This window comes from Erythrolamprus reginae, chromosome 4 (assembly GCF_031021105.1).
Source record: "Erythrolamprus reginae isolate rEryReg1 chromosome 4, rEryReg1.hap1, whole genome shotgun sequence".
Classification (NCBI taxonomy): Eukaryota; Metazoa; Chordata; class Lepidosauria; order Squamata; family Dipsadidae; genus Erythrolamprus; species Erythrolamprus reginae.
The window spans coordinates 63653293-63675879 of record NC_091953.1 but is presented as its reverse complement, the minus strand read 5'-3'; the positions used below and the strand labels follow the sequence as shown (position 1 = coordinate 63675879).

Genomic DNA, 22587 nt, shown 5'->3' with positions numbered 1-22587 from the left:
ATGATTTATAGACATGTGATAATTTCTTTAAGACCTTATGCATGGGTTGAGGATATATTAAGTTCTACTTTTATTAAATTTTGCTAAGTTAATTTTGGTACAAGAAATAAGTCATCTCTGTTTCCTTCCTAGTTTATTTCAGCATGTTAATCTCTACTCTAACCCAGAAGTAGATTTATAATTTTCCTAATTGATTGAAAGGAATAATATTCATATAAAATAGCAAAGGGAAAAAAATAATAAGCAATATGACGCAAAATGAGAACTAATTGTGCTATTTTTTGAAACTAACATTTATTTGGCTTCTTTTTTCTTAAAACAGAGGAGTAAAACAGATTTTACCCTTTTGTGATAAGTTGTCTTATGTGTCTTGTCTTTTTAACTTTCTTCTACAGATGGAACTCCTAAAATAATTTCAGCTTTCAGTGAGAAAGTGGTAAGCCCAGGAGAGGGTGTATCTTTGATGTGTAACGTGAAAGGAACTCCTCTTCCTACCATCACATGGACTTTGGATGAAAACCCCATAATTAAAGATGGAAACCACCGTATTAGTCAGATCATCACCTCTGAGGGGAATGTAGTCAGCTACCTAAACATCTCCAGTACTCAGGTCCGAGATGGCGGAGTATATCGTTGCACCGCCAACAACTCAGCTGGAGTTGTCCTCTACCAGGCTCGAATAAACGTAAGAGGTGCTTGTCAAATCAGCTCCTCCAAAAAAATTTAAAAATTAAACCTCATTATAGTAAAATAAAACATAAATGTGTGTATGAACTTTGCTATAGAATGCTAAGAATTTTTCCCCCAATGCTATCTCTATTTTTCCCATGAGGAATAATGATATATGACTATAATACTAAGGACAGCTTCTTCAGAGTAAGCATTATTGATAGGGCTTACTTCTGAGTAAATGTGTGTCAGATTGCACTGACAGCCCATTATTTATTTGTTTATTTATTTGTTTATTTGTTTATTTATTTATTTGTTTATTCAATTTTTATGCCGCCCTTTAGCATAACACATACTGTGAATGTGTGTTATACATACTAATCAATTCAGCTATTTTTAACTTACTATATAATTTGTTTTGCTTGCATGGCTTTTTTTTCTTTTAAGAACTTAACATTCATTGTAAGTATCTAGGTTAAGAATATTGCAGTTTATATTTTTAATTCAGTCCTCATCCTGCCAGATGTATTAGAACATACCTCTTCACTTAGAATACACACACCCATTGAGCTGCTGACTGAGGGTGATATAAATTTTCAACCAAAACTTCTGGAATACACCAGGTTAGAAACAATTATATATACTGTTAACTATTCACCCTAATTTTAGAAATGTAAGGCTACTGTTTCTATCTATCTTGTCTTATCTGGCATTAACTGAAATTCCACTAGCTTTTAATTTGTAATTCAACACAGATTTTTATTATAAGGGTTTAGTGATCCAAATGTGCAGTATAATTAATTAATTAATATGGCTGTTGTAGGATTAGAAAAATTGAAAAGTGTAAAACATGTAGGATGACGTTGCTCTGTGAAGTTAAAAGAGTGGAAGGAATTGTAGTAAGCTGCAGTTTTCAGGATCTAAGATAATTATATATTTAGAAAAAAACCTCAATATTTTCTTAACTAACTTAACTAACTATACCTCTACATTATTTTCAAGAGCTTGTTTTTATTTTTACAGGACCAGCCAGCATTCGGCCAATGAAAAATATTACAGCAATAGCAGGGCGGGATACCTTCATTCACTGTCGTGTCATTGGTTACCCTTATTACTCAATCAAGTGGTATAAGAATTCTAATCTGCTCCCTTTTAATCATCGTCAAGTAGCTTTTGAAAACAATGGAACGCTGAAGCTCTCAGATGTGCAGAAGGAGGTGGACGAGGGGGAATACACATGCAATGTTCTGGTTCAGCCCCAACTGTCCACTAGCCAGAGTGTACACGTGACAGTAAAAGGTAAAACGTGCATATAATTTAAAAGTGTTTGTAAAATTGGAGGTGATAAGCACCTATCATAGGTTATGGTCCGTTTTACATATATTTGAATGTATTTCTCTCTGAACCGTCCCATGATTGTCTGCCAAAAACAAATGCAATGGAGATGTTAAATGTAATTTGGCATTTCCAGTTTGCATGCCATCTTCATCAAGAGTTTTCAGCCATGACAGCTTTGAAAAGTACCAGTCTTAAAAACTACTGCTGTCACACGAGACAGATAACTTCAGTGGGGCAAGTCTTACTGTCAGAGGGCCCTAGGATCTGGTTGGCTGACTGTAGAAATTTTGACCTCAAAAATAATTGCTAAAGCTTGTACTCATACTATATTGTGAACAATATTGAGAAGCCACCTATGATTTATACCTTATTTTTAATCAACTTTTTCTAGAGAGTGCCCTTCATACTTACCAATCACTAAATGTCCTAACTGAAATCTTGACTCAGAAAAGTTAACACTTTGCAGTTAGCTATTGTACACAGAACGCCTTATTCAACAGTTAGCTTTATAGGGCCGAAGCCCCGAAGCCCCAGTTTAGCTAGATTAGAATTTTTACTGCAGGTAAAAACAAAGAAACAAAGAAACAAAAAATAGAAGAAGCCTTAAGACAGAGTAGAGAGCTCAAAGTAGTGTTTTTTTCCTTTCCAAGGTAAGTTTCTTGCCAGTTTGTTTAAAGGTCTTGGACAGGAGATGTGTTTATTCAAAAGTCTTATCTAGCCTGATATTTTTTGTTTCCTCCATTGCCAACTTCAGTTCTTACACCACTACTTTATTGGTAGAGATTTGACAACTAATGATTATTTGTTGTGGCTTCCCCTAATGTATGCTAGGTGTCTTGCAGATTAGATTATATTAGACTAGATTTACTGGATTTATATGTCGCCCCTCTCCACAGACTCGGGGCGGCTCACAACAATGGCAAAAACAGTACATAGAAACATAGAAGACTGACGGCAGAAAAAGACCTCATGGTCCATCTAGTCTGCCCTTATACTATTTCCTGTATTTTATCTTAGGATGGATATATGTTTATCCCAGGCATGTTTAAATTCAGTTACTGTGGATTTATCAACCACGTCTGCTGGAAGTTTGTACCAAGGATCTACTACTCTTTCAGTGAAATAATATTTCCTCACGTTGCTTTTGATCTTTCCCCCAACCAACTTCAGATTGTGTCCCCTTGTTCTTGTGTTCACCTTTCTATTAAAAAAATCCAATACCCACCAATCCAATTACAATTTTAGGTTAAGAAATTCATAAAAACAATCCCAATATACAGTATATAAAAAAACAAGCACACAATCAATCAAACACCAAAACAACATGGGCAAGGGGAGATGTTTCAATTCTCCCATGCCTGACAGCAGAGGTGGGTTTTAAGGAGTTTACGAAAGGCAAGGAGGGTGGGGGCAATCCTAATCTCAGGGGGGAGCTGGTTCCAGAGGGTCGGAGCCCCCACAGAGAAGGGTCTTCCCCTGGGTCCCGCCAGACGACATTGTTTAGTCGACGGGACCCGAAGAAGGCCAACTCTGTGGGACCTAACCGGTCGCTGGGATTCGTGCGGCAGAAGGCGGTCCCGAAGATATGAAATATTTTCTTCTGATAATTTTTATAGTCATGCTTTTTGCATCAACAAATTTGCTCTATTTTGTTCCAGTGCCACCTTTTATCCAGCCCTTTGAATTTCCGAGGTTCTCTATTGGCCAGCGAGTCTTCATTCCATGCGTTGTGGTCTCGGGGGATTTGCCTATTACAATCACCTGGCAGAAGGACGGTAGGCCAATCCCAGCCAGTCTTGGGGTTACCATTGACAACATTGACTTCACCAGCTCCTTAAGGATTTCCAACCTTTCCCTTATGCACAATGGAAACTATACCTGTATAGCAAGAAATGACGCAGCAGCTGTGGAGCACCAAAGCCAATTAATTGTTAGAGGTAAATATAATGGTGGCAATAGTATCGGTAAAAATTATCAAACACCAGTTGTGGTGGGAACTAAATGCTACTGGATTGTACAATAATTGCTCTTTTGTCTTCTCACATATACCATAATAATTGCACATTTCTTTTGCCTGAACATCTTGCAAGTGAATGGTCAGGAAATGTCTGTTCTTACACTTGAAATCTGCAAGTTTTAATATACAGAAAATCTTTAGAATGAGTTGAAAGAATTTGAAATATGATTAATTATTTTATAGCATTTTAGCTTTGAGCCTGTCCATTTTTAATAACAAATTATGCTAGTTGATAAGCAAGCTGTATAATTCTGCTACAATAAAGGATTATTACTGTCTTGCCTTATGTTTTGGAAATATCAGTTGTTCAGCTACTAAGAAGGTGTCTCCTATCACTGTGATGCTATGGTGATGTTTCTCAACTGGCAGCCTGTGAGTCAAATCCAGGTGCGTCCAGACAGAGGCTCCTAGCACTACCAGTCAGTAGGTATCATCCTGCTCTTCTGTTTTTTTCATAACTAATAATTTATTTTAAACAAATCCACAAAAAATTGCTGTTGCTGTTATACACATTTGTACATATTTTCAGAAGCAACTTCCACGACTATCTATAATACATGTTTTCTATGCAACTTTTCATAAGTATGCTGTATTTAAATTCAACTTAGCCCTAAATTTAATTTGTACAAAACTTTCTACATACTTTAATACATGGACTGTTACGTAAATATCATGAATATATTCTGATTATAAAGCTTCTAACTGAGGACAATAGCTAGCCATAGAATACATTTACTGTTGCTATCTCTATTGCTGCAGAATTTGCTTGAGCAGTTTACAACATTTCTAGTTAAAAAGGAAAAATCCACAATGGAAATGAATTAACTGGAAGTTGGGACTGTAGATGTCCTTGACTTATAACAATTCATTTAGCAATTGTCTGAACTTACAATAGGGCTGAAAATTTAATTTAATTTTATTTTATTTATTAGATTTGTATGCCGCCCCTCTCCGAGGACTCGGAGTAGCTCACAACAGGACAATACACAATATACAAACCAAATGGTTAAAAAACAGTTTAAAACCCTTATAAAAAATAATCATACAACTCAAACAAACCATACATAAATTATAATAGCTAAGGGGTAATTAATTTCCCCATGCCTGGCGACATAGGTGAGTTTTCAAGAGTTTACAAAAGGCAAGGAGGGTGGGGGCAGTCCTGATCTCCAGGGGGAGTTGGTTCCAGAGGGCCAGAGCCGCCACAGAGAAGGCTCTTCCATGGGTCCCGCCAGATGGCATTGTTTAGTCAACGGGACCCGGAAAAGACCAATTCTGTGGGACCTAATCGTTACTTATGACTAGTTTTCACACTTATGACCATAGCAAAATCCCCACAGTCACCAGATTGCAATTCAGGTGCTTGGCAATAGTCATGTATTTACAACAGTTGCAGTGTCCTAAGGTCACGTGATCACTATGGTGACCTTCACAGCCAGCTTCCAACAAACAAAAACAATGTGGAAGCCAGATTCACTTAACAAAGACACTTAAAAAAGTTTGTAAAATTGGGTTCGGTCTGATTATGGCTCACTGATTATTATATTGCTTAGAGACTTTTAATTTTAATTGTGCTCATAAGTCGAGGACTACCCATTCAAATAACTCTTAAACATTTTGAACTAAATTTCAAATAACACCTTACTTTGTAGGTCTTAAAAACATTGATTTTAATTTAGGATGTGGAATAATTAAGGAACATTTTAAACTTTTAAAAAATGAGAATGTTTGAAAAATAATTAAAATAAATAATACGGCCAAAATGTTGAAATTACGTACAAATATTGCATTATAAAATTCTAAGATACCAAAAATAATTTTGTGATGTTTTTTATGAGAAAGATGTATTTGAAAAAAATATTTTTTAAAAAAATATTTTATACTAGATTTGTTTATTTATTCATGCAACTGGGAAAAAACACAGATAATGATGGCAGTAATAAATAGCATCAGATTTATCTTAGACCTCTGCTGTTTATTGGGAAGTAACTAAGCAATCTGTTGTTATGGGATCACTGTATACCATAGATTGCTGGAGCCTATAAATTAATACAATGTTTAACATATCCGTTTTACATATATAAATGAAATATAACTTGAATAAAGCTATCTCTGTTTACTTTTAAAATATGGATGATGGAAATAAGCTTTTCCTATTATACCTCTTGGGTATTTTACATTACCTGGTAATTAAATGTCCAGTGAAAAGTATTCTAGAGTGTAGGAGTTATATTGGGAGTTGGGAGTTAGGTTTTCCCAAAGCAGGATGCCTTTTATGCCAACAAACAACAAAATAAAAAATTGGTGAGAAAATCAGAACAAAGAAGTAGCAGATTTAAACTGCAGTGAGTATAAGACAGGTCAAAGGCTCTTACATTGATAAAGGCAAACATTTCTTACAATGAGGTATCTGCCACAGTAATTGTTATCCAGCCAGGGTGCATCAAATAGCTTCTGCTGAATCTGAGCTAGAAAGCCTGACAAAGAGTTCTGAATGTTCTTATAAAGGTAAGGAAAAAGTGTCATGTAAAAATTAAGTTGGTATTTAATCTGGTGAATGTTAACAGTTAAAGAGCAGTATGGAAATAAACTTGTAAAATATTCAGTCTCATTTATTTGTGATTAGAAACTGAATTCCCAAAGTGTAAAAAAGAAAAGGAAGAACAGAATAAAACAATTCAAACAAAATAGAATAAGCAGAATGATTAAAATGGACTTAGTAGGGGTAAAGGAAAAGAATAGATTAAGTTTACTAATATCTACTCCATTCTGCATTCAAAGGTCTAAGCAAAAATGTGTACATTTATGAAATACAAGACTAACCAAATTTGTTTTAATTTATTTATTTATTGGTTAGATTTTTAAGTCATCCAACTCCTTCTGGACTCTGTCCGGACTATTAATTATTCTGTTCTGTCCCAGCGATGAGCCCACCAAGAAATAGGTCCACACAGACAGAATTTATAAATTTTAAGCATAGAATTCTAATATTATATAAAGCTGATAGGTTTTAAAATGCAGCAACAAAGCAAGGAATGTATTTTCTGTGCCAGCTAATTATGTCTGAGAACAGATATCAACTTCACAGCTACCGTATATACTCGAGTATAAGCCGACCCGAGTATAAGCCGAGGCACCAGTTTTTGCCACAAAAACTGGGAAAACTTATTGACCCGACTATAAGCCGAGGTTAGAAAATGCAGTGGCTACTGGTAACTTATAAAAATGGAAACCAATAAAATTACATTGAGACATCAGTAGATTAAATGTTTTAGAATATTTATTTTAAAGAAAACCAGTAAATTAGCTCTGTAAATTTAAAAGAGGGTAAACAAAAGCAATCTGGTAATAACAATAAATTAAAAAGTAAAAAAAGTAGCTCAATCAGCAACTAAGCTAAAACCTATTTCTAACACTAACCCAGGGCTCTTTAAACTTGACAGTTTTAAGACTAGTGGACTTCAACTCCCAGAATTCCTGCACCAGCCATGCTACTTCAGGAGTAGGAGTTGAAGTCCACAAGCCTTAATCTTTCCAGGTTTGAAAACTCTTGCATTTTTAACCCTAACCCATGGGTCTTTAAACTTGACAGTTTTAAGACTAGTGGACTTCAACTCCCAGAATTCCTGCACCAGCCATGCTACTTCAGGAGTAGGCATTGAAGTCCACAAGCCTTAATCTTTCCAGGTTTGAAGACTCTTGCATTTTAAACCCTAACCCATGGGTCTTTAAACTTGACAGTTTTAAGACTAGTGGACTTCAACTCCCAGAATTCCTGCACCAGCCATGCTACTTCAGGAGTAGGCATTGAAGTCCACAAGCCTTAATCTTTCCAGGTTTGAAGACTCTTGCATTTTTAACCCTAACCCATGGGTCTTTAAACTTGACAGTTTTAAGACTAGTGGACTTCAACTCCCAGAATTCCTGCACCAGCCATGCTACTTCAGGAGTAGGAGTTGAAGTCCAGAAGCCTTAATCTTTCCAGGTTTGAAAACTCTTGCATTTTTAACCCTAACCCATGGGTCTTTAAACTTGACAGTTTTAAGACTAGTGGACTTCAACTCCCAGAATTCCTGCACCAGCCATGCTACTTCAGGAGTAGGCATTGAAGTCCACAAGCCTTAATCTTTCCAGGTTTGAAGACTCTTGCATTTTAAACCCTAACCCATGGGTCTTTAAACTTGACAGTTTTAAGACTAGTGGACTTCAACTCCCAGAATTCCTGCACCAGCCATGCTACTTCAGGAGTAGGAGTTGAAGTCCAGAAGCCTTAATCTTTCCAGGTTTGAAAACTCTTGCATTTTTAACCCTAACGCATGGATCTTTAAACTTGAGTTTTTACAAGCCTGCAGAGAGGTCATGCCGTCCTCCCCCCCTTTAGCTTGCTGGCTGGCTCGTTGACTGGATCTCCCACCCCTTATCCTCCCTCCTCCTCATCTCCCTTTATTGCCCCATGTGTTATGCAGGGAAGCAGATTTGCTAAAGAGATCCACTTGGGACGGCAGCAGGGAAAGGAGGAGGAGGAGACGCAGAATAGCCCACAGCCGTGGGGGAGGAGGAGGAAAGGAAAGAGCTGTCCTCCTCCTTCTCCTCCTTTCCCTGCTGCCATACCAACTGGATCTCTTTAACAAATCTGCTTCTCTCTCCGGCTGGAGGCTTCTAAAGCCTGGAGAGAGTTCATGCCGTCCCGGTCCCCCCCCCCCCCTTTAGCTTGCTGGCTCTCTCCTCCGTCTCCCTTTATTGCCCCATGTGTTGTGCAGGGAAGCAGTGACTCAATGGCAGGGGTCTGCTCAACTTCCCATTGGCAATCCCAACGAATCTATGATAGCACACCCTTCCCCATCTATTTGCTCTAAAGCCATTTTGACATGGGGTATGAGATGAAGGAAATGAGCATTGTTGATCTGGGTGTAAGATTTGCCCTGATTTTTTATATATATATTTGTGCTGTCACTGTCTCCTTCCCTTGTTAAGAATCAACAATAGTCAAGTGGTCTTTTAAAGTACTCTGATCTCAAATGATAGGTAATTTTTTTTTTTTGGGGGGGGGGCGGAGTAGAAGCAAAGAACAATAGTTGAACTAGGCAGTAGGCTGCAGATAAACCATGAAACCTGTAAGGGTTTGCTTGTGACATGGCTGAAAATCTTTTCTGTGAAAATAAAATATTCTGGAATTATGCCTCCTGGGGAAAAAATGCACCAATTCCAAAGAGGAAGAAATGGCAGAGATATTCCTTTTGTCCCAAAGAGTATTTAATAGGGATGCACTGTGTTTTAATAAAGTTTAATAGCGATGTATTGTGCTTCAGATTCAAAGCTGAAGAAGTGCCTTGGAACAGATAAGATGTTGCACATGTTATTTAAAGAAACTCTGTATAATATAGTGACTGCATTGTCCTAAGAAAATATACATTTGTATTCAAGAGGTAATATACAAATATAAAATGCTTGTTTGAGAAGAAGACATGGAAAACAAGTCCATGCCTCCTCCCAAGCACTTTCTATGCCCCTAAAGCTCAGTCAGACATTTTCCTTCACTCATGTGGTCGCCACAAGTTGAACGTAAGACCTCCTGGCTTTCTTCATATCATCTTTGGCAGCATTGAAGAAGTAGTTCCCATTGCTGCCTTTGGAAACCCAGTGCTCTATTTTTCTTTTGGTGGTCTCACACTTTAATATAAATCAGATCCAACTTTGCTTAGATTTTTTAGATCAGCCAAATTTCTTATAGCTGGCTCATGACAATTTTTAACTAAGAGTTTTCTTAAACCAGCAAAAGTGACTTCTCACTTGTACTAACATTTTATAAAATTTGTTTTGAATATTCTTTTATTAATTTAGATTTGCAACAACCCAATACAGTTGAAATACTAGTATTTCAACAATGAAAAGGAAACATTCTAAATTGTATCATTTATCTTACATGCATTTTAATATTTCCAGTGAAACCCCAGAGAAAATGAGAATACCAAAACCGTTCTGCTCAAGAGAATGCTAAATTTGAACATGTAATCAAAAATATCAGCTTTATAAAAAGGCACTCTTGGTCCATTAATTTATCTTTCTTCTGTTCATTCCCTGATTTCAATGGAGACAGAAAATCAGTTCAGCAAGAACATACTCTCTCGTATTCTCTCTCTTCAGGATATTAATTTGATCTCTTTTTAAAGAATCAATCTCTATCTATAAAAGCATTTGAACATTGTTTTTTGCATTATACACAAGGCTACCTTTAGCCTTTATAGTTTATTAGTACTATATGGGTATTTAAGGATACTGAAAATTCAGCTACTTAAAATTTGCAATTCTGTTAAGACATTAATTCATTTTTTTAAAATTCTCAACTACAACTATGTCCTACACCATGTTATGACCTGAATAATTAAATGTTTCAAAGTATAACATTAAGATGTATGTTCTTGCTATATCAATGATAACCAACTAAAGAAAAATGGAGATGAAAACCAGAACTCTGCAAACAGGGGGCTGCATTCTTATATTTAAAAAACCAGCAATTTTAAAAGGGTTTATTAGGAAGCCACAGAAAATTGTAATAAACATAATTGGTTCAGGTGTGGGCATATTATTTAATATGAACATTAATGCATTCCATTGAGTATGGCAGTTCTTACTATTAAACCTTTTATTGCCAAATGTGTTTCTAATATCATTTGCCAAACAATGTTTTGATTGAGGATCAATAAAAATTATCAAGGAAAAAAACATGATTAAGTGGTCTAATTATAGTTAAAGTGATAACCTGATTGTATCCCACTTTCTTGGTTTTCTTTTAGTTCCCCCCAGATTTGTGGTTCAGCCAATTGATCAAGATGGGATTTATGGAAAAGCCGTGATCCTCAACTGCTCTGCAGAAGGCTATCCTGTTCCTACCATTGTCTGGAAATACTCCAAAGGTACTTCTGTCCTCTAACAATACTCATTATGGTGTAATTTGAAAAAATATTATCAATTTATTATGCAATGTTCATTTTGTTAGTATTGCAGCTGTGACAGATTCAAGGGAGGCTAGAAAAGTAATGGCAAGATAAACATAATCAAAAGGTAGAAGAGAAGTTTGTTAGCATCTTATCTTATAAATGGAAACACAATCCTAGTAGCAAGAAAACTAAGAAGAAACATTTCAAGTCATCAGAATGACTCAGTCTCACTATAGATGAGAGTTGAAATTTTTTCTTGGAGTTTTTCTGAATCTTGCCTAGGGGCTTGGCAATACCTATTATTTCTCTTCATTACCATTTAATAAAATAATATAGTCAAATAAGATAAGGGAGATGATATGAGTTCTTGTTACAGGTAGCCTTTGGGTTACAACCATTAAAAATTATACTGGCAATGAATGAATGACGCTCATGAACGATCCTTGTAGTTCTGTCATCCTTTTGGTCCTGTGATTACAACCCAAGTGCTTGGTGTCCAGTTACGACTATGACATTGCAGTTAGCTATGGCCATGTGATTTCCATTTCCAGTTGCAATTTCCCTATCAGTTTCCTGCAAAGTCAATGGGAAAATTATCTGGAAGTCAGAAGTTGCAGACATATGGTTCCTTGCTTAACCACCCACATGGTCTTTGTTTAAGGAGAGCAACTGCGATTGCTAGCATTGCCGTTACAAGTGATGCAATCAGGTTACATTGTACTTTACAATTACATTGCTTAAGGACAGCAATTCCAGACACAATTTCTACTGTAAGCCAAAGATTATCTAAGTTTATTTATTCATTTATGTAGTTACGTATATATTTATATATGTATGTATGTATGTATATATGTATGTATGTATGTATGTATGTATTTATTTATTTATTTATTTATTTATTTAGTCAAGTACGTATTGGTAGTATAAAAAGATATAACTATGTTTATATTACAGTGTTCCCTCGATTTTCGCAGGTTCGAACTTCGCGAAAAGCCTATACCACGGTTTTTCAAAAATATTAATTAAAAAATACTTTGCAGTTTTTCCCCCTATACCACAGTTTTTCCTGCCCAATGACGTCATATGTCATCACCAAACTTTCATCCGCCTTTAATAAACATTTTTTTAAATAAACTTTAATAAATAAACATGATGAGTAATAATCTAAATGGTTGCTAAGGGAATGGGAAATTGTAATTTAGGGGTTTAAAGTGTTAAGGGAAGGCTTGTGACACTGTTCATAGCCAAAAATAGTGTATTTACTTCCGCATCTCTACTTCGCGGAAATTCGACTTTCGCGGGGGGGTCTCGGAACGCATCCCCCGCGGAAATCGAGGGAACACTGTACATGATATTGGTGCTAATAATAGAGAAACATTAGGACAGAGACGGTAGCATGCTGTGCACTTATGCATGCCTCTTACTGACTTCTTAGGAATAAGTGAGGTCAACAGTCATAATTTACAGGCTTCTCAAACCCTCTGCACATCCCGCCTTTTGCAAAAACGGGTGAAAAACAGGTCCATTTATCAGTACTTTCCAAAATTGTAAGAGTTTAGTATATATTCCATTTACCAATGGATGGCGCCTTCAACTTAAATTTCAACGATGCACAAATTCTGGCAAATATTTATTTCAGTTTTTTGCAAATACAGTGTTCCCTCGATTTTCGCGGGGGTTACGTTCCAAGAACTGCTTTGGTCGCGTTGATGGATGATCTCTGGCGGGCCCGGGACAGGGGTTTATCCTCTGTCCTGGTGCTTCTTGACCTCTCAGCGGCTTTCGATACCATCGACCATGGTATCCTTCTGCACCGGCTGGAGGGGGTTGGGGGTGGGAGGCACTGTTCTTCAGTGGTTCTCCTCCTACCTCTCCAGTCGGTCGCAGTCGGTGTTAGTGGGGGGTCAGAGGTCGACTCCGAGGTCTCTCCCTTGTGGGGTGCCTCAGGGGTCGGTCCTCTCCCCCCTGCTATTCAATATCTACATGAAACCTCTGGGTGAGATCATCCAAGGGCATGGGGTGTGAGGTATCATCAGTACGCTGATGATACCCAGCTTTACATCTCCACCCCATGTCCAGTCAACGAAGCAGTGGAAGTGATGTGCCGGTGTCTGGAGGCTGTTGGGGCCTGGATGGGTGTCAACAGACTCAAACTCAACCCGGATAAGACGGAGTGGCTGTGGGTTTTGCCTCCCAAGGACAATTCCATCTGTCCTTCCATTACCCTGGGGGGGAATTATTGACCCCCTCGGAGAGGGTCCGCAACTTGGGCGTCCTCCTCGATCCACAGCTCACATTAGAGAACCATCTTTCAGCTGTGGCGAGGGGGGCGTTTGCCCAGGTTCGCCTGGTGCACCAGTTGCGACCCTATCTGGACCGGGACTCACTGCTCACAGTCACTCATGCCCTCATCACCTCGAGGTTCGACTACTGTAATGCTCTCTACATGGGGCTACCTTTGAAAAGTGTTCGGAAACTTCAGATCGTGCAGAATGCAGCTGCGAGAGCAGTCATGGGCCTACCTAGGTATGCCCATGTTTCACCAACACTCTGCAGTCTGCATTGGTTGCCGATCAACTTCCGGTCACAATTCAAAGTGTTGGTTATGACCTTTAAAGCCCTTCATGGCACTGGACCAGAATATCTCTGAGACCGCCTGCTGCCGCACGAATCCCAGCGACCGATTAGGTCCCACAGAGTGGGCCTTCTCCGGGTCCCGTCAACTAAACAATGTCGGTTGGCGGGCCCCAGGGGAAGAGCCTTCTCTGTGGCGGCCCCAACCCTCTGGAACCAACTTCCCCCGGAGATTAGAACTGCCCCTACTCTCCTTGCCTTTCGTAAGCTCCTTAAGACCCACCTGTGTCATCAGGCATGGGGGAACTGAGACATCTCCCCCGGGCATATACAATTTATGAATGGTATGTGTGTATGTATGTGTGTTTAGAAAATGGGGTTTTTAAAACGTTTTTAGTAGAAATTTAGATTTGTTATAAATTGTTTTTCACTTTGTTGTGAGCCGCCCCGAGTCTGCGGAGAGGGGCGGCATACAAATATAAATAAATAAATAAATAAGACCTCCCGCGAAAATCGATTTTCCGCGAAGTAGCGGCGCAGAAGTAAAAACACCATCTGCGCATGCGCGCCCTTTTTCCATGGCCGCGCAAGGGCTTGAAGTTGGAGGCGGGGAAGCGGGGAGCGACGAAAGTGCTGGCAATGATTGCTTTTAGTGTCGGCCACCCACTCAGCGCCTCCGGCCTCCTCGCCGCTACCCCCCCGCCCGCCCGATTCGCCCCTCTCACCAGCTTTCTTGGGGCACGAGTCCTCCTGCAGCAGCGCTGGCGGCTACAGCCGCTCTGAGTGCTTTTAGAATGCCTGCCCCACCCCTCTTGTAGTCCCTTGGCTGAGAGCGCTTTCATCCTAGCTGTCAGCGAGGGGGGCTACAGGAGGCGGGACAGGCGTTCTCACAGAGAGCAACAGAGAGAGCGAGATGGAAAGGAGAGAGGGAGAAAGAGAGAAAGAGAAATGACAAAATGATTGAAGCAGAGAATGACAGGAAAGAGAGAGAGAAGTGACTCTTGAATGAAAGCATACAGTATGGTAAAAGCACTTAAACAATGACAGAATAAAAACCCCCAGCCCTCACCTGTGTTTGAATTTACATACAGGTACAATATTCATTCATTCACTCACTCATTCATTCATTCTTCTATGTCACTCAGTCCCAACACTTTTAACCCATAAATTACCATTTCCCATCCCCTTAATTACCATTTCCCCATCCCATTACCTCTACCTGTACCTGTACAGTACTGTACTGTACACATTGAATAAGACACTTAGTCATCCTGATAATAAATGATAACAACATTTATTTACATTTTTTGGGGGGGGGGGGTTAGCATAACTAGGATAACTTGGGATCTTCTTCTATCACCATTTCTACAATGGACGCTGCAGGTGATGGTGTGACAGACCTCTTGGTTTTCGTGACAAACATAGTTATGGGCAGTTGTTGGTGCAGTTTCTTTTTCTGGGCTAACATGGCTCTGTATGGTGCAAAGGTGTTGTCAAGGGAGGCCTTAAAGTGTATAGAGCGAGTCATGTTGGGATCCCAAAGTTCCACCATGTGTTGGAAATGTGCAGCAGCTCTGTTCAGTTCTGCAAGCCGCTCAAGTGTTAGGCCAACATCTTCTTCTTCCTCAGCTTGTTCAGCTTCTTCTTCCTCCTCTTCTTCACTCGCTGACCTGGTCAGCTCCTCCAGATCCTTTGTCTGTCAGCGGTAGGCCATGCTCATCAAGCAACCCATGGACTTCATCGGGTGTCATGTCACTGAAGCCTTCTCCACCCAGTGCCTGTGCCAGCTTCACAGATTTCTGGACTGCAGCATGTTGAATTTCTTCGGGAGCAAATCCCTTGTAATCATGCACCACTTCTGGCCACAATTTCTTCCAGCAGGCATTCATTGTCTGTGACTTCATATCCATTAAGGCATTCTGAATGTTCTTCAGACATGATGCGATCGTGTACTGACGCCAGTAGCCCTTCAATGTGAAGTTTTCATCAGCGTCCTTTGCTTCCACGAGGCTTCCAAGGGAATTGTGTGTGTACAGTGCCTTAAATGCGCAGATAACACCTTGATCCATCGGCTGGATAAGAGATGTGGTGTTTGGTGGCAAGAATTCGACTTGCACCCCAGCATGTTCATGTGCCAGGTCATCATGGCCTCCAGCATTGTCCATTAGGAGAAGCACTTTGAAATTGAGTCCTTTGCCAGCCAAATAATCCTTCACCTGTGGGATGAAGCACTGATGAAACCAATCCCGCGTGAGGGCTTTTGTAATCCATGCTTTAGGATTATGCATCCAGGACACTGGCAATGCATTCTTATTTCTGTTCTTGAGGGCTCTTGGATTTCGTGACTTATAAATTAGCCCTGGCTTCATCAAGAAGCCTGCTGCATTCCCACGCATGATCAAAGTTACCCGATCTTTCTGGGCCTTAAAACCAGGGGCTTTGGCTTCATCCTGCATCAAGAAAGTCCGTTGAGGCATCCTCTTCCAGAACATGCCTGTTTCGTCCATGTTGAACACCTGTTCTGGAAGGTAGCCCCCTTCTGCAATTAGGTCTTTAAACGTGCCATGGACATACTGCTCGGCTGCACCTGTATCTGCTGAGGCAGCTTCTCCGTGCAATGACACACTCTTCAGGCCATAGCGCCGTTGAAATTTATCGAACCACCCTTTGCTTGCTGTGAATGTGTATGGGGACGAAGAAGCAGAAGATGTTGATGGCTGGGGGTCTTCAGAGTCATCAGCACCTTCACCAGCACCTTCATCTGCAGAGAATGACAGGAAAGGGAGAGAGAAGTGACTCTTGAATGAAAGCATACAGTACTGTATGGTAAAAGCACTTAAATTATGACAGAATAAAAAAACCCAGCCCTCACCTGCGTTTCCCTCATCTGCATCGCCTCCTTCTGTGTTTGCAAGACGGGTGTAGAGTTGCTGTGCCTTTGTCCGTATGGTGTTGGTATCCAAAGCAATGCTCTTTTTATGGCAGTCTTGTACCCACACGGACAAAGCAGCTTCCATCTTCATAAGGCGTTTGTTTCTAGGCGTCACCATTCTTTTTGCAGCCTTGTTGAATGTTATCAGAGAAGTTTGCCTTATCTTCTTTTCGTCTTTCCGAATGTATTGCACACTCGATTCGTTGATCCCATAATGCCGACCAACATCTGCATAAGAGCGTCCCTCTTTTAGCATGTCCAAAAGTTCAATTTTCTCCTTAATTGTCAGCATCTTCCTGCTCTTTTTAGCGTCGCCGCCTCCGCTCCGCGTGCAACGTTTAGGAGCCATCTTCCAACAAGTTTTAACAAGTTGCAAAAGTTCCAAAGCACAATGGGCTAACACCACTGATTGGCCGAGATTTCTGTCCATCAGCATTGTCGGGTGAAATTTTGCAATGACAACGCTGATTGGCTGAGATTTCGGTGCATCAGCGTTGTCGGGCAAACTTTTTGCGATGGCAAAGCTGATTGGCCGAGATTTCGGCCAATCAGCAATGGCAGATGTAAGTTTGGTGATGACGTATGACGTCATCGGGCGGGAAAAACTGTGGTATAGAAAAAAAACGCGGACTATTTTTAAATTATTATTTTTTGAAAAACCATGTATAGCCATTTCGCGAAGATCGAGACCGCAAAAATCAAGGGATCACTGTAGTCAATATTCAGACAAATAGTTCCATCATTTTAAATAAATATTTACCAAAATATTATCTATAAAATTTGAAAATCCAGTCTTTATATTTTAAAGATTTTGCACTCTCACTTTAGTTCCTTTTCTTTCAGGTGTATAATTTTTCTCTCTGTAATTATTCACCACTTTAACAAGCATTTCAAGGATTCTCTTTTCCACGGTTTATTTTCTTTGTAGTTAGGTTCTAGGTCAGTGATGGCGAATCTTTTTTTCCTCGGGTGCCGAAAAAGTGTGGGATGGTGCTATTGTTCATGTGTGAGTGCCCACATCCATAATTCAATGCCTGGGGAGGGCAAAAACAGCTTCCCCTGTCCCCCAGAGGCCCTCTGGAGGCCAGAAATGGCCTATTTCCCAACTTTTGGTGGGCTCAGTAGCCTCATGTTTCACTGTCCCAACTCCAAAGGCTTTCCTGGAGCTGGGTGAGGGTAAAATGCCCTCCCCATCCCCCGGAGACTCTCTGGAAGCCAAAAATACCCCGCCTGAGCCTCTGTGCAAGCCAAAAATCAGCTGGCCAGCACACACATGCACGTTGGAACTGAGCTAGGGCAATAGCTATTGTGCCAGCAGATATGGCTCTGCGTGCCACCTGTGGCATCCATGCCATAGGTTCACCATCACTGTTTTAGGTAAAAAAAGAATCACCTCACCCAGTTCCAATCACTGTTCATCTACACCGTTCCAGCTCATTCTTTGTTTTTTCGGCTGCCCCAGGTTCACGGCAGACATAATGGCTGCCTCTCCTTTTTGTCATTGGATGGGAGGGAATCCTTGGGTCCAGCTGGAGAGCTGCTGTTCTCTGTGACCTGCAGAGTGCCCTTCCTTTCTTCAAGACCAATACAGGGTGACTTTAGCCCCTGGGGGGGTCCTTTAACGAGGAAGGTTCAATGCATGTTTGTGGAGTCTCGCCCCTCACGTCCGATCTCACCATGACATCAAACCGGAAGTCATCCGTTGCTATTATTAAGGGAGATGCTTACATGATGATGACTTTTGACTTCCTGCCGGCTTTCCCCTTGACTTTGTTTTTGGGAAGTTGGAAAGCAATGTCAGAAATCCTGATCACAAGACCACGAGGATACTATAAAAGTGGCAACTAGAAATGCCTATCATGCACCATTTATTCAATGCTATTGTAAATTTGAACATTGAAGGACTGGTCATAACCTGAGGACTAAGTTTACTTAAATGTGACATTTGCATGCACTTTTTAAATATTTTAGCATTTAATAAATTTACAAGTGTGGCTCTTAATTTAAGTAATTTTTAGAACTGTGTCTTTGTCAATCTTCCCTATCAATAATTACTGCAAGAGATTTTAAGAAAAACTTTTGCCTATCTCCTCTGTATGTACGTGCACACGCACACATACATGCATGCATACTTAAAAGTACTTCTAAGTTACTTTAATTTTGTTCCAGTAGCAATCAAATCAGTTACTTTTTCAGGCATTTTGCCTCCTGATTCATTTTTTAAATTGTTCCAATAGGTGCTGGAGTTCCCCAGTTCCAACCAATTGCCTTGAATGGGCGTATCCAGCTTCTGACAAATGGCTCCTTGTTGATCAAGCATGTTCTGGAAGAAGATAGTGGATACTACCTCTGCAAGGTCAGCAATGATGTGGGGGCTGACGTCAGCAAGTCCATGTACCTCACTGTTAAAAGTAAGAATTTCTTCCTGATAGTAATGACTATTGAGTTGCAAAAGGATACCTTTCAACTCCTGAATTGAAAAAAAAAAAAATTTGCATTCATTCTAAGGCACACTTGCACATTCTTCTTGCTGTAGCTGAATCACTTGGTTACAATTTAGTTAAGGAAGATTAAGTAGGCAAAGGGAAGGTTGACATCTGTGAAACATTTCTGTAAGATCAATGAGCTCCTTCAACATTATAGTTTTTGGAGTACAGAGAGGCATCTTGATGTTGCTAATACATGTTAAACCTGGACAGAGCTTAAATAAAGATCAGGAGAAAGAGTTTCAGAATGCCTCCACAGGAGGTGCTTACTTTTCAGTTGATTTTCATATTTTATTGTAATGACAGTTATACTGTCCATATTCTACGAATCATGGGGTTTTATTTATGTTGCTTTGGAAAGTGGTGATTCTTAGCTGCAAACATGCATTCTTAATTGTGCATTTGCTAGGTCATTCAAAATAAACAGCTAGATTTCTGAACATCATTTAAAATGTGGTGAAATGATAGAATTTACAAGATTGTGCTTTCTTTTGTTTCTTTTTGATTTGTATTTAAGCCTACAGTTCCAAATGGTGTTCTTAAACAAAGAATAAAGTGTTTTGAACCAAGACCAGAAGAGAATTTTTAAGTTCAGGTGTGGTTACAACAGGGACTACCTAAATCTGGGCTATCAACTTCATAGCCCATGGGCCGATGTATTGGGCGCTGGCCACCCACAGTTTAGCAAAGGGGGGGGGGGTATTCTAGATAGAAACATAGAAGACTGACGGCAGAAAAAGACCTCATGGTCCATCTAGTCTGCCCTTATACTATTTCCTGTGTTTTATCTTAGGATGGATATATGTTTATCCCAGGCATGTTTAAATTCAGTTACTGTATTTTCTCATGTTGCTTTTGATCTTTCCCCCAACTAACTTCAGATTGTGTCCCCTTGTTCTTGTGTTCACTTTCGTATTAAAAACACTTCCCTCCTGGACCTTATTTAACCCTTTAACATATTTAAATGTTTCGATCATGTCCCCCCTTTTCCTTCTGTCCTCCAGACTATACAGATTGAGTTCATTAAGTCTTTCCTGATATGCTTTATGCTTAAGACCTTCCACCATTCTTGTAGCCCGTCTTTGGACCCGTTCAATTTTGTCAATATCTTTTTGTAGGTGAGGTCTCCAGAACTGAACACAGTACAGTGATCCCCCGATCATTGCGAGGGTTCCGTTCCAGGACCCCTCGCAATGATCGGTTTTTCGCAATATAGTGGTGCGGAAGTAAAAACACCATCTACGCATGTGCGCCCTTTTTTTTCCATGGCGCATGTGCAGATGTTTTTTACTTCTGCACCTGGGAAGACCCCCGCCCAACAGCTGAGGAGCCGCCTGCCCGCCCGCCGCTTGTCCGGCCGCCGCTGGTGCCGCCGCCGCTTGTCCGGCCACCGCTCGTGCCGCCGCTGCTCGTGCTGCCGCCACTCGTCCGGCCGCCGCTCGTGCCACCGCCGCTCGTGCCGCCGCCGCTCGTGCCACCGCTGCTGAGGAGGAGCGAGAGGAGCAACAAAGTCCCGCGCAAGTGCATCTTCTCCAGGCGGGGGCAAGAGCGGCGGGGCGACTCCGCAGGAAAAAAGCCGCGGGCGACCGAGCGGATCCTGCCGTTTGCGGCACTCGACGGGCAGGGGCATGAAGGATCTCCCCGCTGGCCTCGGGAGCGCGTGGGAGGGTGGCGAGCCTAGGAAGACGAGGCGACGCCGGCTGCCGTCGAGGTAGAGGAGGAAGCGGATCGGCGCTCCGCCCCGCCAGGGTTCCTCTCCATGAGGGCGTCCGCCGAGCTGCCCGTCTTCAATTCACCGTCTCACCCGGGCTCCCGATCCTGCTGGGCGGCAGGGAGACTCGGCGGGGAGCGCGCGCGTCCGGGACCCAGAGCGCCCTTGTGGCCGCCCATTCATGCCGCTCCGTCGCTGGCTTCCCCTCAGGAGACGCGCCTGAGTGGCCTTTTTGCTGTTCCTCTCAGGAGTTCTTGCGGGGGAAAAGCCGCTAGCCGGCTTTCGGAGCTCCTCCGGCGTCACCCGGCTTCTGGTAGAAGCCTTCTCTCTTTTTTTTCTTGCTGCTTTTCCTCGCCAAGCGCACGAAAAAAAAGAGAGAAGGCTTCTGCCAGAAGCCGGGTGACGCCGGAGGAGCTCTGAAAGCCGGCTAGCGGCTTTTCCCCCGCAAGAACTCTTGAGAGGAACAGAGAGGAACAGCAAAAAGGCCACTCAGGCGCGTCTCCTGAGGGGAAGCCAGCATGGCGAGCGACGGAGCGGCATGAATGGGCGGCCACAAGGGCGCTCTGGGTCCCGGACGCGCGCGCTCCCCGCCGAGTCTCCCCGCCGCCCAGCAGGATCGGGAGCCCGGGTGAGATGGTGAATTGAAGACGGGCAGCTCGGGCAGCTCGGCGGACGCCCTCATGGAGAGGAACCCTGGCGGGACGGAGCGCCAATCCGCTTCCTCCTCTACCTCGACAGCGGCCGGCGTCGCCTCGTCTTCCTAGGCTCGCCACCCTCCCACGCGCTCCCGAGGCCGGCGGAGAGATCCTTCATGCCCCTGCCCGCCGAGTGCCCCAAACGGCAGGATCCGCTCGGTCGCCCGCGGCTTTTTTCCTGCGGACTCGCCCCGCCGCTCTTGCCCCCGCCTGGAGAAGATGCACTTGCGTGGGACTTTGCTGCTCCTCTCGCTCCTCCTCAGCCGCGGGGAGAGGCGGGCATGTGGGCTGGCGGTATTGGGCTTGGTGGAAAGTCTGGGGGCAGCTGCAGCAACTCCCCTCCCGTGGCTGCTGTTGAGGCGGGAGCGGGGGCAGTCTCCGGCGCGCGGCTCTCTCCATTCTTCTCTTTCCCCCTCTCGGGCTCCGAATGCGGCGGCGGGAAGAGGAAACGAGAGCGCGAGCGAGCAAGAGGAGGGGGGGAAGCCCAGACGGGATGAACCGTTTCTTGGGTGGTGCGTGTGGAAAAGGGGAGCGAGGGGCCGGGCGGGTTGAGGGAATCAAAGAGGGTGGGGGTGCTGCTCTGAGGCACTCGGAAAGAGTTTTCGGAAGGCTCTCGTGTTACGGCGAAAGGGCGTGTGGAGAGCCTGATGTTGGCGGAATTGGGGACCAGCGAGGAGCCGAAGAAACCCGCTGCCCACAGAAAGGGGAAACACGGATGTTTGGCTCCTCGCTGCTGCTGGTGCGGCCGCCGCTTGTCCGAGCGCCCACCGCCCGCCCTTCGCCCGCCCACGCCGTTGCTCGCGCCACTCAGCTGGGAAGCGGCGCTGGGGTTTCCCCGCCGCCCACGCAAAGGGGAAACCCCGGCAAGAGGGGGAAGACCCAGGGAAGCCGCCCAGCAGCTGATCTGCCCGGCAAACTCCACCATCTACGCATGCGTGGCCATAGAAAGAAAATGGCACGCATGCGCAGATGGTGTTGTTTACTTCCGGGTTGAAAAATCGCCATATAGCCGTTTCGCAATGATCGGGATCGCAATACCCGGGGGATCACTGTACTCCAAATGTGGTCTCCCCAGCGCTGTATATAAGGGGATCACAATCTCCCTCTTCCTGCTTGTTATACCTCTAGCTATGCAGCCAAGCATCCTACTTGCTTTTCCTACTGCCCGACCACACTGCTCACCCATTTTGAGGCTGTCAGAAATCACTACCCCTAAATCCTTCTCTT

General features: G+C 42.5%; 1 protein-coding gene across 1 annotated transcript in view; it reads left to right on the top strand.

Annotated features, from left to right (window-relative positions):
* DSCAM (DS cell adhesion molecule) overlaps positions 1-22587 on the top strand; it is a 427464-nt gene that overhangs the window by 220386 nt on the left and 184491 nt on the right. The window contains exons 7-11 of the mRNA XM_070750468.1: positions 396-692; positions 1693-1968; positions 3666-3944; positions 10819-10938; positions 18706-18879. Of these exons, the coding sequence (XP_070606569.1) occupies positions 396-692; positions 1693-1968; positions 3666-3944; positions 10819-10938; positions 18706-18879 (1146 nt within the window). The remainder of the gene's footprint in view (positions 1-395; positions 693-1692; positions 1969-3665; positions 3945-10818; positions 10939-18705; positions 18880-22587) is intronic.